General features: G+C 36.0%; 1 protein-coding gene across 5 annotated transcripts in view; it reads right to left on the bottom strand.

Moving 5' to 3' along the window:
• The window catches only part of RPS6KA3 (ribosomal protein S6 kinase A3), a 110,951-nt gene that overhangs the window by 6,121 nt on the left and 91,252 nt on the right, over positions 1–13,578 (bottom strand). For all 5 annotated transcript variants that reach the window (XM_070366022.1, XM_070366019.1, XM_070366020.1 and 2 more), the window contains 7 exons: positions 12,287–12,412; positions 10,204–10,293; positions 7,879–8,037; positions 5,942–6,103; positions 3,289–3,365; positions 2,650–2,767; positions 164–304 (listed from right to left, as the gene is read on the bottom strand). In XM_070366022.1, the coding sequence (XP_070222123.1) occupies positions 164–304; positions 2,650–2,767; positions 3,289–3,365; positions 5,942–6,103; positions 7,879–8,037; positions 10,204–10,293; positions 12,287–12,412 (873 nt within the window). The remainder of the gene's footprint in view (positions 1–163; positions 305–2,649; positions 2,768–3,288; positions 3,366–5,941; positions 6,104–7,878; positions 8,038–10,203; positions 10,294–12,286; positions 12,413–13,578) is intronic.

Raw genomic sequence — 13,578 nt, 5'->3', positions numbered from 1 at the left:
CTTGGCTTTTTCTTTTCTAAATCACCCACTGTATGAGAATCTCACCTGAGAAGTGGATGCGTGTTGAGAGGCAGTGAAAGGGCAAGGTGCTGTGGCAGAGAGACGGCATCTCACAGTCTCCCCTGGAGGGCATGTGGCATGCATGCCCCAGTGGGCTGCTCACCTTGACCAGATGTGGTGCATCCTGTCTGTTGAGTTGGTATTGCGGCAGTTGGTCCCAGTGGACAATCCAAGGATGTCTGAGCACAAGGGCAGCGGTCAGTCTCTGGTGAGGGTCCACATGAAGCATCTTTGACACCAGGTCCTGTAGTGGGAAAAAGAATAAAAAAAGCTTAAACCTGTTATTTGTTTTCCTATAGCACCTGATACTGTGTAGTATTCTTCCTTGGCTTCCATGACACTATTCTTTCTGAGGAGCAGACCTTTGGGTACAAAGCAATTTGGTCAATATGACAATGTTTAAAAAAAAAAGTAAAAACTTAAGTCTTTGTTTTCTCCTGAGTTAACAATAATTCTGGTGCATTGCAAAGGGTGAATTTACCATATTTTATGTATCTTTAAGGATTTTGGCTCTTTTTTCCCTCAGATATTCTGATTTTCTCTACATTTTCGTTGGTTTATTTCTAAGTAACTTTCAGCTACTGAAGATTTTTTTTGTACTACTGGTAAAACTGAAAAGTAGGATATAACTGTCTAATAACAGGAATTAATTGGAGTGTTCTAAATGCTCCCTCCAAAGATTACAGAGTTATTTTTATTTTTTTCTACTTCTCAATTTTGTGGGTATTCAGCATATTACATTATAATCACAAGTATTAACTGGACAAATTAGCAAAACTTATTAGTAATCATGTGGCATTCATAAAATAGGCTGTGCATTGGATGCAATTTTTTTGCATTATTTGTATCTCATCCTCACCTGCCTTTCACTCAAAAAAAATCATAAAATGCAAGTGAATGAGAACCAAATTATAAAAATCATAGAGATAAGCTAGACTTGCTTTAACTTATTAAAAAACCAGGCAATGTATAAACTATGGTACTTTCTATGGTAACATTACTTGATATGCCTGACAACCAATTGTGACAAAGTTTGCAGTGGATCCCAATGGTTAAAAATTACTACTCCACAGTGACCTTGAAAAAGGAAAATCTGATCAGTACAATGCTTAGTATTTTTCAGCAGCTCCCCAGCAATTAGAGAAAATTCCAAATCCTGAGCATGACTGACAAAACCTTTCATAATTGCGGTTCATCAGTGACCCTCTTACATGTACCTTGTACTAGTCACATCAAACTCCGTGCACCACCCTGGAGGTACTGTGCCATTCCCATGCCATCATGACCATGCGTGGGCTGCTCCCTCAGCCTGGGATGGACTACATCCTTCTGCTTCCCAAAGCTGCCTGGCAAATCCCTTCAATGCTTCTGGAAAGCCTTCCATGAAATCTTTCTGATCAAACATCATCTGTGAACTTCTTTAGCACAGTAAGCAGAGCATTGTAAAAGCACATGTGACACTGAACTGTATATTTCTGGCCATCTTACAACTAGACTGAGAGCTCTCTGAGATCAGGAATTCCATCTGAGTCCCATCTTTTATCCCTGCCACCTTCACTTATTAAGCACATTGCAGGTGCTCAATACATGAATTTTAAAAAAGTAAAAAGTACCAAGAAAAATGAATTACCTGGTTTAAGAAATTTTATTGTTAAACAAAGGGAAAAGCTAACATATCATTTAAAATACAGTTACAATGCTAAATATTATCAACACAGATATTAAACTAGTCAACTGAGGCTTCATATCGATGCCAAAATTATCTATAGAAATTTCTGACATATCCTATTTACTAATGCAATTATTTCAAGTCAAGCATCCACCTCTAAGAAAAAGGAGTGAGCACTTTTTACCAATATGTATCTTCCTCATCTCCTCTATGTTTTTCTTATTTTGAAATGGAAAACTTTGCTCTTCCTTTCAAACAGAATTTTCTTCAAATGAACTGAAAGTGAAACTAGAGCAGAGTTAGAAGGCAAATCAATGCTATTCAGGGGATGGCAGGTTTGCTAGCAAGAAAGGCTTTTCAAATGGATTTCAATTAGACACTATAAAGCTAAACTACTATTTATTGTGAAAAAGATAGACCCCTTTCTTCATAATATGGACCAAAAATAGAACATGGTACAGTTACTCTAGGGAACAAGGACTTTGGAATTGGCTGTTTCTTTTGAAGCACCTACTCATGCCTGGTGTGTAACTGTGGAGAAGTTCACACTAAAATTCCGGGCTTTGGTTTCCTACTGTGAAATGGTGACACTACTAGCTATTCTACAGAGTTGTTAAGAGGATTAAAGGGGATAATTTAGGTAAAGTGCAGTGTGAGGCACAGAGGAAACACACAAATCATGAGTACCACAAGTATTATTCATCATGTTCATTACTGAGCAGTAGTATGAAATATACAGATAGTAAGGCCAAACCAATCTATTCTGGGAAAGAAACAACATAAGTGGTCAATTTTTGAGTCTGAGGTATCTGGTGACATCATTTCAATACTGCTTTATCAAGTTTCTAACTGATATTTTTTCTCACTAGAGATTATGAAAAATTATTTTCTCAAAAGCTTTAATAGGAAGCCATACTTACCTTTGCTGTGTCTGAAACAGAATTCCAGTAGCCACCACTGAGTGAGAATTTTCCACTGCCTATTCGAGCCAGTATTTCCTCTGGTGTATCATCAGGGCCATTTGCAAATGGAGTGTAACTAATTTATAACAGAATAAAATGCTAATGAATAAAGTTTCTTTTTTCATTGGCAATTTTCATATTTATTTGCAATATCCAAAAGTACTCTAAGTAGTTCATTTAATGTTACACCTCATTAAAATCTACTTAAGTAAAAATTAACAACAATATGAAGCTTCATAAAGTACCAGGTCAAGGTATAGGTTATGAAATATTAATTTATATTTAATATACAATAATATAATTAAGACATGACATACTATAGAATAAAATATTTAAAACAGTATATGTTTATGACACAGAGTACAAAAAAGATATGAAAAAAAATCAACTCATAACCTGAAGAACTTAATAATAGTACATTACAGAAAACAATAATACAGGTATAATAGTGATACACACACATACACATAGAATTGTATTATTAAACAACAAGAGAAACTATGGAAAGAAAGTATTATAAGAGATTAAAAGATAAATCTAGATAATGTAACCAAAATATTGATGAATAAATGCTTACAACATACGGTACACACTCACCCAGTAAGCATTGTGTAGAGGAGGACACCAAGACTCCATATGTCACAAGCAGCATCATAGCCTTGTCGTTTTAAAACCTAGAAAAAGTAAAAATTAGTATAAACACACTATTGTTTATTATACAGATTTGGATAGGCTGTGAACTAAATTATGTCTCCTAAATCAATGCATACAAGAAAAACAGAGCATGATTAACAAACAAGGCAATATAGTAATACTATTTCTAGAAACTTCTACTAATACTTAATATATATAAATTTAAAATTTTATATTCAGATTAATTTATCAAATGCTGCTGTGGCACACAGAGGACTATAAAAATAAACTGAAGGTAAATTTCTTATTTAAATGTATTTATATTTTGTAAGGGGATGCAGAAATAATTAACAAAACAAAGAAAATATAACAGTATAAATGGTATAGGGCAAAATTGTACTTTTATATGTATACTCAAGATTTAATCATCACTATTATCAGGCATAAACTGTGACAAATACAAAACAAACTGTTTTCTGTAAGAAAATCAGAATCTTGCAAAGGAAATAAACATATATGTAGTTAATTCAACATGATAAGTTTTCTAACAAAACTATGTTTCAAGGATATAGGTATAAAGATGAAGAAGCAATTCACTCTTGACAGGGGAGGGAGGGAAGGCTCGGAGGCAGCCTGTTGTATTGGGCCGATAAGGAAGAATTCAGGAGGCAAAATCAAGAGGTGGGAGAGAGCAGGGCAAGAGAGCTGAGCCTGCTTAGTGACATGTAAGTTCAGTGTGGCCAGATTTCCACACAGGGGATTCTATAGAGAGACTGAAGACTTCTTTTAAAGGTTTTTAAATTGTTTATTTGGCCACCACCATGTGGCTTCTGGGATCTTAGTGCCCCAACCAGGGATCGAACCTGGGCCCCAACAGTGAGAACACCAAGTCCTAACTACTGGACCACCAGGAAATTCCCTGAAGAGCTTTTTATAAATATCATGTTAAGGAATCTAGGTGTTTTTTTTCCCATGCAGGCAATCAGATGTCATTGAAGCATTAAAGAGGAAAATAAAATGAGTGGATGTGTACACCAGAAAGATAACTCAAGGCATAGAGAAAATGCTGGCAAGAAGAGAGAATGGACACAAGGCCACTCATTGGAGGCAATTTGTAGCAAACTAAGTGAAAGGCTGTGAGGATCTGTACTAAAATAGGACATAAAGAGGAAAAGACATAAAGATAAAATGGGAAGGACGCAGTAAAGATTGGATGTACAGGGTAGGGTAAGGGAAAAAAGGTCTAAAATATTTAGGAATCAGAAAGGAAAGGATCTGGTGATCCACTGAATGTGGAGAAATAATACAGGAGGAGGATTTTGCGAAGAGTTAAGAGGTCTAAGGACAGTTTGATCATAGAAGATTTCCTGAAGGTGAATTTAGAGGCAGGATCTGAAGCAAAAAAAAAAAACATTCCAATGTGCCAAGACATAAAAGCTACATGGTGATTCCAAGAAGCAGACTGCTTATATGAAGTAGGAAATAATCATGAGGAAAAATGAGATGGCTGGATTAGGGGGACATGCTTGGACACCAGTGTGTAGTCAGAGGCTGTGGAAATGTCAACAAAAAAGGAAAAAACCTGTCCCTCATCAGTTCTAGTATCACTGGGAGAACTGAATCAAATAATCTTATAAATTTTTTTTTTCTATCTAAAAAGTAAAGTTTGGAAAACAGAGAGGGGAATCCAAATCTATAATACAACTAGTCTAACGTTATCAACTATTATCATTTTTGTGAAAAATCTAGCACATGGTAAAGCACAAACTTTGTAGCTGGGTTGCTTGGGCTCAAATCTAGATCTGACCTCAGGCAAATGGCATCACCCCTCACTGTGCACCTTGTTTCCTGTAAAATGCAAATAAAAATACTCACCTCACATATTTATAATGAGAACAAATTATTATACCCAAATTAAAGCTGAGAGGATGAAATCTGTTAACATACGTGCCTGACATGCAAGCCTTATATTAGGATTAACTATTGTTTTTTATTATCTTGCTTCTAGTTATAATTTTTTTACATAGTGATAATCCAAAGGCAAGAAATTTTGAGGACAAAGCATTGGATTTTAGAGATGCTATAATGGGGAACTGCAATTTCTTAGGAAAAGAAGAAACCTGATCAAAGCAGCGCTTGAGGAAGACTTCAGCAGCTTTGCAACATCTTTGTGGACTGATCAGACAATGACAAAAGGGAACACCATGCACCTAGGCTGTGGCAGTCACCTGGGGCTAGTGAAGGAAGCAGGGGCTAGGAAGGCAGGTCTGTGAACAGAAGAAGCCCAAACTGGTTGTAGGGGATAACAGAGATGCTAACTGGCTACAAAGCTAAAGACAAGAAAAGACCATGATGTTTTAGCTTTAGAAATATAGGAAGATGGTGACAAAAATCAGGAAATTCGAAGAGTATCAGGAAAGAATTTTCCAGGCAAGAATACTGGAGTGGGATGCCATCTCCTTCTCCAGGGGATCTTCCCGACTCAGGGATCAAACTCAGGTCTCCTGTATTGCAGGCAGACTCTTTATCATCTGAGCTACCAGGGAAGATGGGCAAAACAAAGCAAATGAGTCTTTAAATATACTGAAATATTGCAAGCAAACTCTTTCACAATTACCTCTGGTGCAACAAAATTTGCCGTATAACAAGGAGTCATGAGAAGACCATTTTCTGCTCTTAGTTGTTTAGCAAAGCCAAAATCACAAATGCGAATAGATTCTGGATTGCCAGATTCATCCACATAAAGAATGTTGCTAGGTTTCAAGTCTCTGTGAACCACCTAATTGAAATACAAATTAAAGAGCTGCATTAACAATATGTCTCCATTATGGAAAATTATTTATCACAAACTTAACAAGATGATTGGTAGTGACCTTCACATTATTCCAACAGTATAAAATACTGGTAGTGTAAGTATAACTCTCTCACACAGAACTGTGGCAAGGAAAGGAGGAGGTAAGAACAGTATTTATCTCCCCCCTCACTTTGTCCAATTAAGTGGATTAATGAAAAATGCAAATAGCAGTAATATCTGTCTCCAAGTTATTCACTGTTCAACAAATATTAACTGAATATCTATCATGTACCAGGGTATTATACAAGGAGTTGCAGATAACTCTGATGAACAAGACCTGTAAGATCCTTGCCTTTACATGCCAGGAGCTTACCCAGTAATAAGGGAGGCAGAGAATAAATAGGTGAGTGACGGGGCACAACTCGGGAGGGTCAGGAAGGGTCTCTAGAGGAGGTAACAACTGACTTAAGATCTGAAGAACTGAATGTAGAAGCCAGAGAAGTGGGGGTAGTCATTCTAAGTAGAGGGAATGGTGTGTACAGTGGATAAATATAATAAATGTGTGGACAGGCTCAACGGAACAGGCATGGGGTTTAAGTGTAAAAAGGAAACAAAAACCCAGATTTACCTAAGTCCTGCCTATGTGATATCCAAGCAACAATGGCACACACACAGAAAGATACCATTCCTTTAGAGTTCTGAATTACTTTCTCCCTTTAATCACCTACTGGGATACTTCTTTTATCTTAAGTCTCTCTGATGCCCCTTATTACTTATTAGACCTATGTGTTTCTTCCATCACTCAATTCTTAGTTTATGTTCTAATCAGTAACCTCAGTTTCACATCCTAACATCCAGAACTTTACTTCTCCAGACCAGTTATTATTTTAATAACTAATTACTGCTGAGGCACTAAGAAAAGAACATAGAAAAGTTAGATGACTGTAAAGTCACAAATTCTTCAGTGAAAACTGAGTTCTATTAGTTTCCAGTCACAGTAATAGGCAAATCTTGAGCAGCTACAAGTGAAGAAGCTCTAGAATTAAATGAACACTTTTCACTTGTTAGCTTCTAGGGGCAAAGACAAAGAAAACAAGAATAATGTACTGAAAATAAACTCCTTAGGAAGAGGTCTGTTATTCTTTTCTTGCCTCCCATTCCTCTTTGCTCCTCTGCTATTCTTCTTTCCTTCCTCTCCCTGCTCCCCACCTCTCTCTTGTTCCTCTTCCCTCCCAGACTCACTTCTTAAAAAAAAATGGTTTTCTTTTTTGGTCCATTTACTAAAAATCTGTAGGCAGGAATAAAGGAGGAAAGCACCCACCAGTCAGAATGCAGGTGGCTCTTTGGCCTAGTCTGTTTGAAGGATTTCCTTTTATAAGTGAATACAACTCTGGTTCTTGTCTAAACTCTAAATGGGCCCAATTCTCAAGAGTATGCAGTGGCCTAGCAAAAGTGGTGCTGTTTTCTAGGTCACAAAATCTCACGTACTTCTTGGGAAGTGTAAGAATTTAATGTTTATAAACAAGCTAAAATTTCAAAGAAGAACTTCAGGCTCAATGGGAGAAATCTGCATAGTGGAAAAACAGCAGCATAATTAACGTAATATAGTTATTTTTCTTTACATGCATAAACTAACTTCTAGCTTTGTAATTTCAGCTTAAATACTAAGAGTGAAAAAGAAGAAAGGAATTTGTATTTTATACCAAATTTCATAAGGTGTTTTATATACATTAAGTTAATAAAATGTTAAAAATACTTACCCCTTGTGCATGAAGATATTCAACAGTTTTGGTAATAGTAAACAGGACAGCACTGGCCTCTCGCTCAGAGAAAAATTTCTGCCTAAGAATTTTATCCAGCAATTCACCCCCTTTCATAAGTTCTGTCACTACATACACATATTTTCCATCATCATATACCTGTAAAATTCAACACCAAAAATGCAAAAAGTTATGTGAAGCTTTAAATGTGCCCAGCATGAAGTTTAACATAGTAAAGAGAAATTAAAACTCAATTTATATTCAAGGAAAATTTTACTTATCATAACCAATGAAGGATATAAAATTTGTAAACAATTTTATACACATAAAAACTTTAAAATAGGAATTGATGAGACAATGTCAGAAATAAAACCCTCTGATTTCCTTCCGTAAAACTTAACTCAAGGCTATCAAAATAGCTATGGGTGTGGAATGTGAAGGGGCACTGAACTTCTGCTCTTAGGGTGTGTTCCTCTTGATCTTTCTACCTACTAATGATGAGAGGGACTGCTACAAAAACATGTGATTGAGACTTTCCTGGAACTTCTACAACTGCAGAACTTCTATATTTATTTGCACAGTATAGTGAATTATTCTGATTTTGATTAAATTGAAGGACAAGCTGTGGCAAGAATTAAGTAGGAAGATTAAGTAGCAAAGAGAAATTCCATTCAACCATACAGAAGCATACCAATTCACTTCTAATGTAGAAAAAGCAAGCTCAATGTAATTTTGGATTTATACTCTAGGCAAGCCCAAACTGAAATAACCCTCTCCTTAAACTTCAGGCCTTTTTATTCCCCTCTTCTCATAGAGTTACTGCACAGCTCCGTTTAGCTCCCTAAAAGATACCATGTACTGGGGCCCCGAATATGGAGAAAACAAGGTACCTGCCCTCAAAGTTTTTATTCTAGTAAGGAGAAACAGACATAGAAATGAGTTTTAAAAAATGTTGGCGATGCTGTAACAAAAGGGGATCATTTTAGAGACTTTGGAATTTGACATGAAGGAGCAAAGATATAAAAAATAGCAATAGCTTAGGGAATTCCCCAGGCAAGACTGAGATTAACTATTCAATATTTTCTACATTTCCTTTTTAATGTATTGGTTGGATTCTTGGAGGTTATATTAATTAAAGAGTCACTTAAGTGAAACAGCTTCACATTTTAATGGATTATATTAACCTCCTCTAACAAGGAACAGTGATACATTATTCTGAGGAAACTGGAGTTTCAGTTAGGAAGGATAAACGCTGGAATTCACAAAACCTCAGAGGTGAAAGGTACCTTAGGAGTCCTCTGGCTGAGTTGGCTACATGACATTTCTGGTCTATAACACCCAGACATGGCCTCTAAGCCCATATGAGCACGATCAACAAGACAGGACTTAATGCTGCCTGGGGGAGTTTGCACCCTTTGTCAACATCTCTGTTATGACAAAAGCCAATGGTAGCAGGAAGGGAAACTTCACTTGTTTTGGGGGTGGTGGTGGGCAGAATATGAAGCCTGAAGGACGTAATGCCTTAGCTAAGTCTTAGATTGTGGTAATTAGCCAGGCAAAGAAGGGAAACGGTATTCCCAACAGAGGGAATCCCATAAAAGAAAGAGCAGTAGAAGAAAACACACACACAAAAATGTACATACTTGAGCATGGCTGGAGCACAGGGTATGTGAGGAAGTGTGAAAACTACAGACGGAGGAAGGCAGGGACCAGAGGTGATGGGCAGCCTGAACTACAGGCAGGAAAGTAACGTGGTTACTTCCATAGAAGTGGTAGCTCCCTCTGTCACTACTATGGAAGACAGTTTGGGGAGCCTATGGAGCCTCCCCTATGGCTCAGATGGTAAAAAATCTGCCCACAATGAGGAAGACCTGGGTTTGATCTCTGGGTTGGGAAGATCTTCTGGAGAAGGAAATGGCAACTCACTCCAGTAATCTTGCCTGGAGAATTCCATGGACAGGGGAGCCCGGCAAGCTGTAGTCCATGGGGTCGCAAAGAGTCAGACAAGACCAAGTGACTAACACACACACACACACACACACACACACACACACACACAACCGGAACCTGACCTAGTTCAACCTGAATATAATTAATACCTAAGTGTTCCAATAAATACTGATATTAAGAGCAATAATATCATTAGTACTTTTCTTCTTAAAGGCAGAAAAATTAACTATATACATGATTTTTTTCTGTAACTTGAATTATGTATGTTGTCCTCTATTTTTTTTGCTCACTATATTGAGTCCTTTGTCTAACACATGATTCCAAATGTGAGTCAGACAACTGATTCAAATGATCTATGTTAAACAATCTACTTACATCCTTTAGAGTAATAATGTTTGGATGCTGTCCATAACGAAGAAGAATTTCAATTTCTTCTGTAGGGTCTCTCTTGCTTTTATCAATAATCTAAAAGGCAAATATTTATCATAAAATTTCATGAACTATACAGTATAAACTTTAAGTATTTACAGCTACAGACTTAGGTGTTATTTTGTGTAAACATTGTATTTATAAGCCACTTACCAACGATTTTTACTCAAGTACCTGGCCAGATTGTCTAGTCAAAATTTGAATGCCAGTCTTGATATAGATGGTAAGGCCATAAACTCTATGCCCTGAGTCACATTCACATCAGGTCTGTCTAGTTTAAGTTTGTAACAAGTTTAGGATTTAACAAAAGCTCAAAAGCCTCAAGAAAAGGTACCAAGAACACAGTTAACATAACTTTCTTCCGTTTTTAAATGTCTTAAGACCTTTGGAAACTGAGTTAACTTCTAACCTCTATCAATATAGATAATTAAGAAGAGCAAGATGTATCTTTAAAACCACCACCAGAGTATGTTTATTGTAATTCAATACAGTTAATGGATTACCTTTACTTTTTTATATAAAATGATTCAATGGAATATCCCATTAGCTGTAAGCTACTTATAAAAAATTAATTAACAGTTAAGTAGAACAAGCTTATTTTTGAAGCTAGGCAGAGAGCTAAGCAGAATACCATACCTAGAAATTCTACTTAGCTAGAATTAACTTTAATTATTATAATAAAGCCCTTTAAAATACTAATTTAGCTTTCCAACCCTTTTATGTCAGCTGCTTCTTAAGAATATTCCTCTAAATGTTTTAATCTGTTAAAGGAATATTCTATTTTTTAAAAGGCAACAAGTTTTGCTTTTATTTCATCCAAAAGGTAGTCTAAAACAAATTTTGTGATCTTCATACTTTTTGTTTTAAAATAGCTTAGTAATTAATATATGTAATAAATACCCAAATGCTCCATCATCCTAGGAAAGAGCTTGTAACTCTCAATATAGCTAAACCCGCTATCTGAAATGGACTCAGTTGTGAAAACAGTTCTTTATTTGGAGAATGGGGAAGACAAACATGCAAGTGTCCACTGTGAGCGACTGCAAATGATAGTCTGAAATCAGGCAAATGGATGATAAAGAGGAAAGATACAGGGAAAAGACATGCTAACTCAAAGGAAATGATTTTGCACTAGTCTTGTGAAAACCAGAACACATTGGGAGGCTTTATTTTTTAATTTTTAAAATTTACTTTATTTATTCATTTGATCACACCATGCAGCTTGCAGAATCTTAGTTCCCTGACCAGAGATTGAACCTGTGCCCTTGGTAGTGGAAGGGCAGAATCTTAACCACTGGACCACTGGGGAAGTCCGGTTTGGATTCAAACTTTCTCATAGAGGCATGTGTCTTATTTTTTGGCTAAGAAATTCCTTATTGTCTTAGGACACTTAACTAAATTAAAACAGCTAATGATGATATATTTTATGACACTTGTTCTTATTCTTTTATTGGTTCACAGATCCTTTTAAATGTGAAGGATGTATTAATATTTTTGCCATAAAAATGTACACATACAAAATCCAGCATAAAATTTCGAGGAACTCCCTGAAGGCTTGACTATAAATGGGGACTTCTGAGAATAAAAGGCATGATACTAAAAACCAGGTCAGGTGAAAACTGGTACCGCCTTCCTCAAACTGTATGTATGCTGCCTTATCTTTCGAGCTTACAGGGGAATCTTATGGTTCCAGATTAAGATCCTGAAGATCATTAGTTAGACATTTAAATTACCTTACTTTTTTATAACAAGAGGACACACTTAGCAAAGGAGAGTGTAATTTTTAACTGGTACTAGCATGTATGAATAAGAACTGTTAGAGTTGCATTTTATTTATTTTTTATTTCTTAAATAACACTATTATTACAGAAGCAATACATGTGCATTGTGGAAAATTTAAAAGCACAGAAAGCAAAATAAAATAAAAACATCACATTTCTACCACTATTCATACCTTAATGTACATCCCTTCAGATCTTTTTCTTACTTTTAAGTATTAGAATTGCATTTTAAATCTAAAAACACTTACCTTCACTGCAAACTCCATGTTTGTGGCTTTATGTATACATCTCTTGCAAACAGAGTAGGAGCCAACTCCAATATCTTCTTTTACTTCATACCCATCAGTAAACTGGATACTGTTCCTGTGCAACTGCTACAAACACAATTATAAGTTGATAAAGAGCTCTGTAATGACTTTGGTACATTATGTAATACGGAAACATCAGCATGTACTGTAAATGAATTTAGTAAAATTAAGAGTGAATCTTAACTGCACTCATTCTTCTACAACTTTGTATTTCAGAAGTGTCTATGATAAAATGCACAGCAAGAAATACTCCTTTTTAAAAAGCTTATGTTAAAAAGAGAAAACTGAATATGCAGAACAAAAAACATGGAGCTACGTGGTTTTTGACAGCCTTGCCTGTGATCATTCCCCATTCTACTATCCAAACGGCTACAAGCCTTTGAAGCAAATGGGGAGATGTTTGAAACCTCTGGTATAGAAGAAAAGATTAGAAAGATTCAGAATTAGAACATCTGGATTCTTGTCTTAGATGCACCACTTGTAGGCCATGTACCCTTGAACTTGTGTATTCTCAGAAGGTAAGGATTATAGAAAATAATGTATCTGAAGGTGATACCTATTTTATTGTCACTTTGGACTATCACTAGCCATGCCCTCCTTTCTCTACCCTCAAGTCATAGCTTCATTACAACTCTGTTTAGAGAAGCTGCTAATGGCTTGAGGACTAGTAACAAGGTGTAGGATGATGAACGGCAAATTACTAGTTCTACAAACAGACTGAGGGGAGTTGTTCTGCTCTTGCCTATAGTATCGAAGACACCCCTCAGCATGCCTATAGGTTAAAACTTGAATTCTACAGAAAAAATGTTTATGATTTCTGTTAGGTACAGAAGTTTTGACTTAGAAACTTGCCATACATCACATGCCTGTCATAGTAAAAGGGACAGACTATTTAAACATGAACTTTGTTAAAAAAAAAAAAAAACACCCAGTGTTTAAATTGATTTTCTAGAAAGTGGAAAGCAAGAGGACTGACTTGTAAAAAAAAAACTTAAGTGCAAAAGCAATTTAATCATCAGGCAAATTGAAGCACTATTTATACCCTAAAAACAGCTCAATGTTTCAAAAGATGTATCTAGTTCCCTCTATGATTAGGAAGATGAATTAAATTTATCTCTCAATGATACTAGGATGGGAAGAAATAAAATCTAATGGTTTGTACTACTTGTGTTCCTCTAATAATATTTAATTTAGTAGTGCAGTTTCCTGTTACACACACACACACACACACA

This window comes from Bos mutus, chromosome X (assembly GCF_027580195.1).
Source record: "Bos mutus isolate GX-2022 chromosome X, NWIPB_WYAK_1.1, whole genome shotgun sequence".
NCBI lineage: Eukaryota > Metazoa > Chordata > Mammalia > Artiodactyla > Bovidae > Bos > Bos mutus.
Note: the sequence above shows the minus strand (reverse complement) of the source record. Positions and strands in the feature narration are given on the sequence as shown.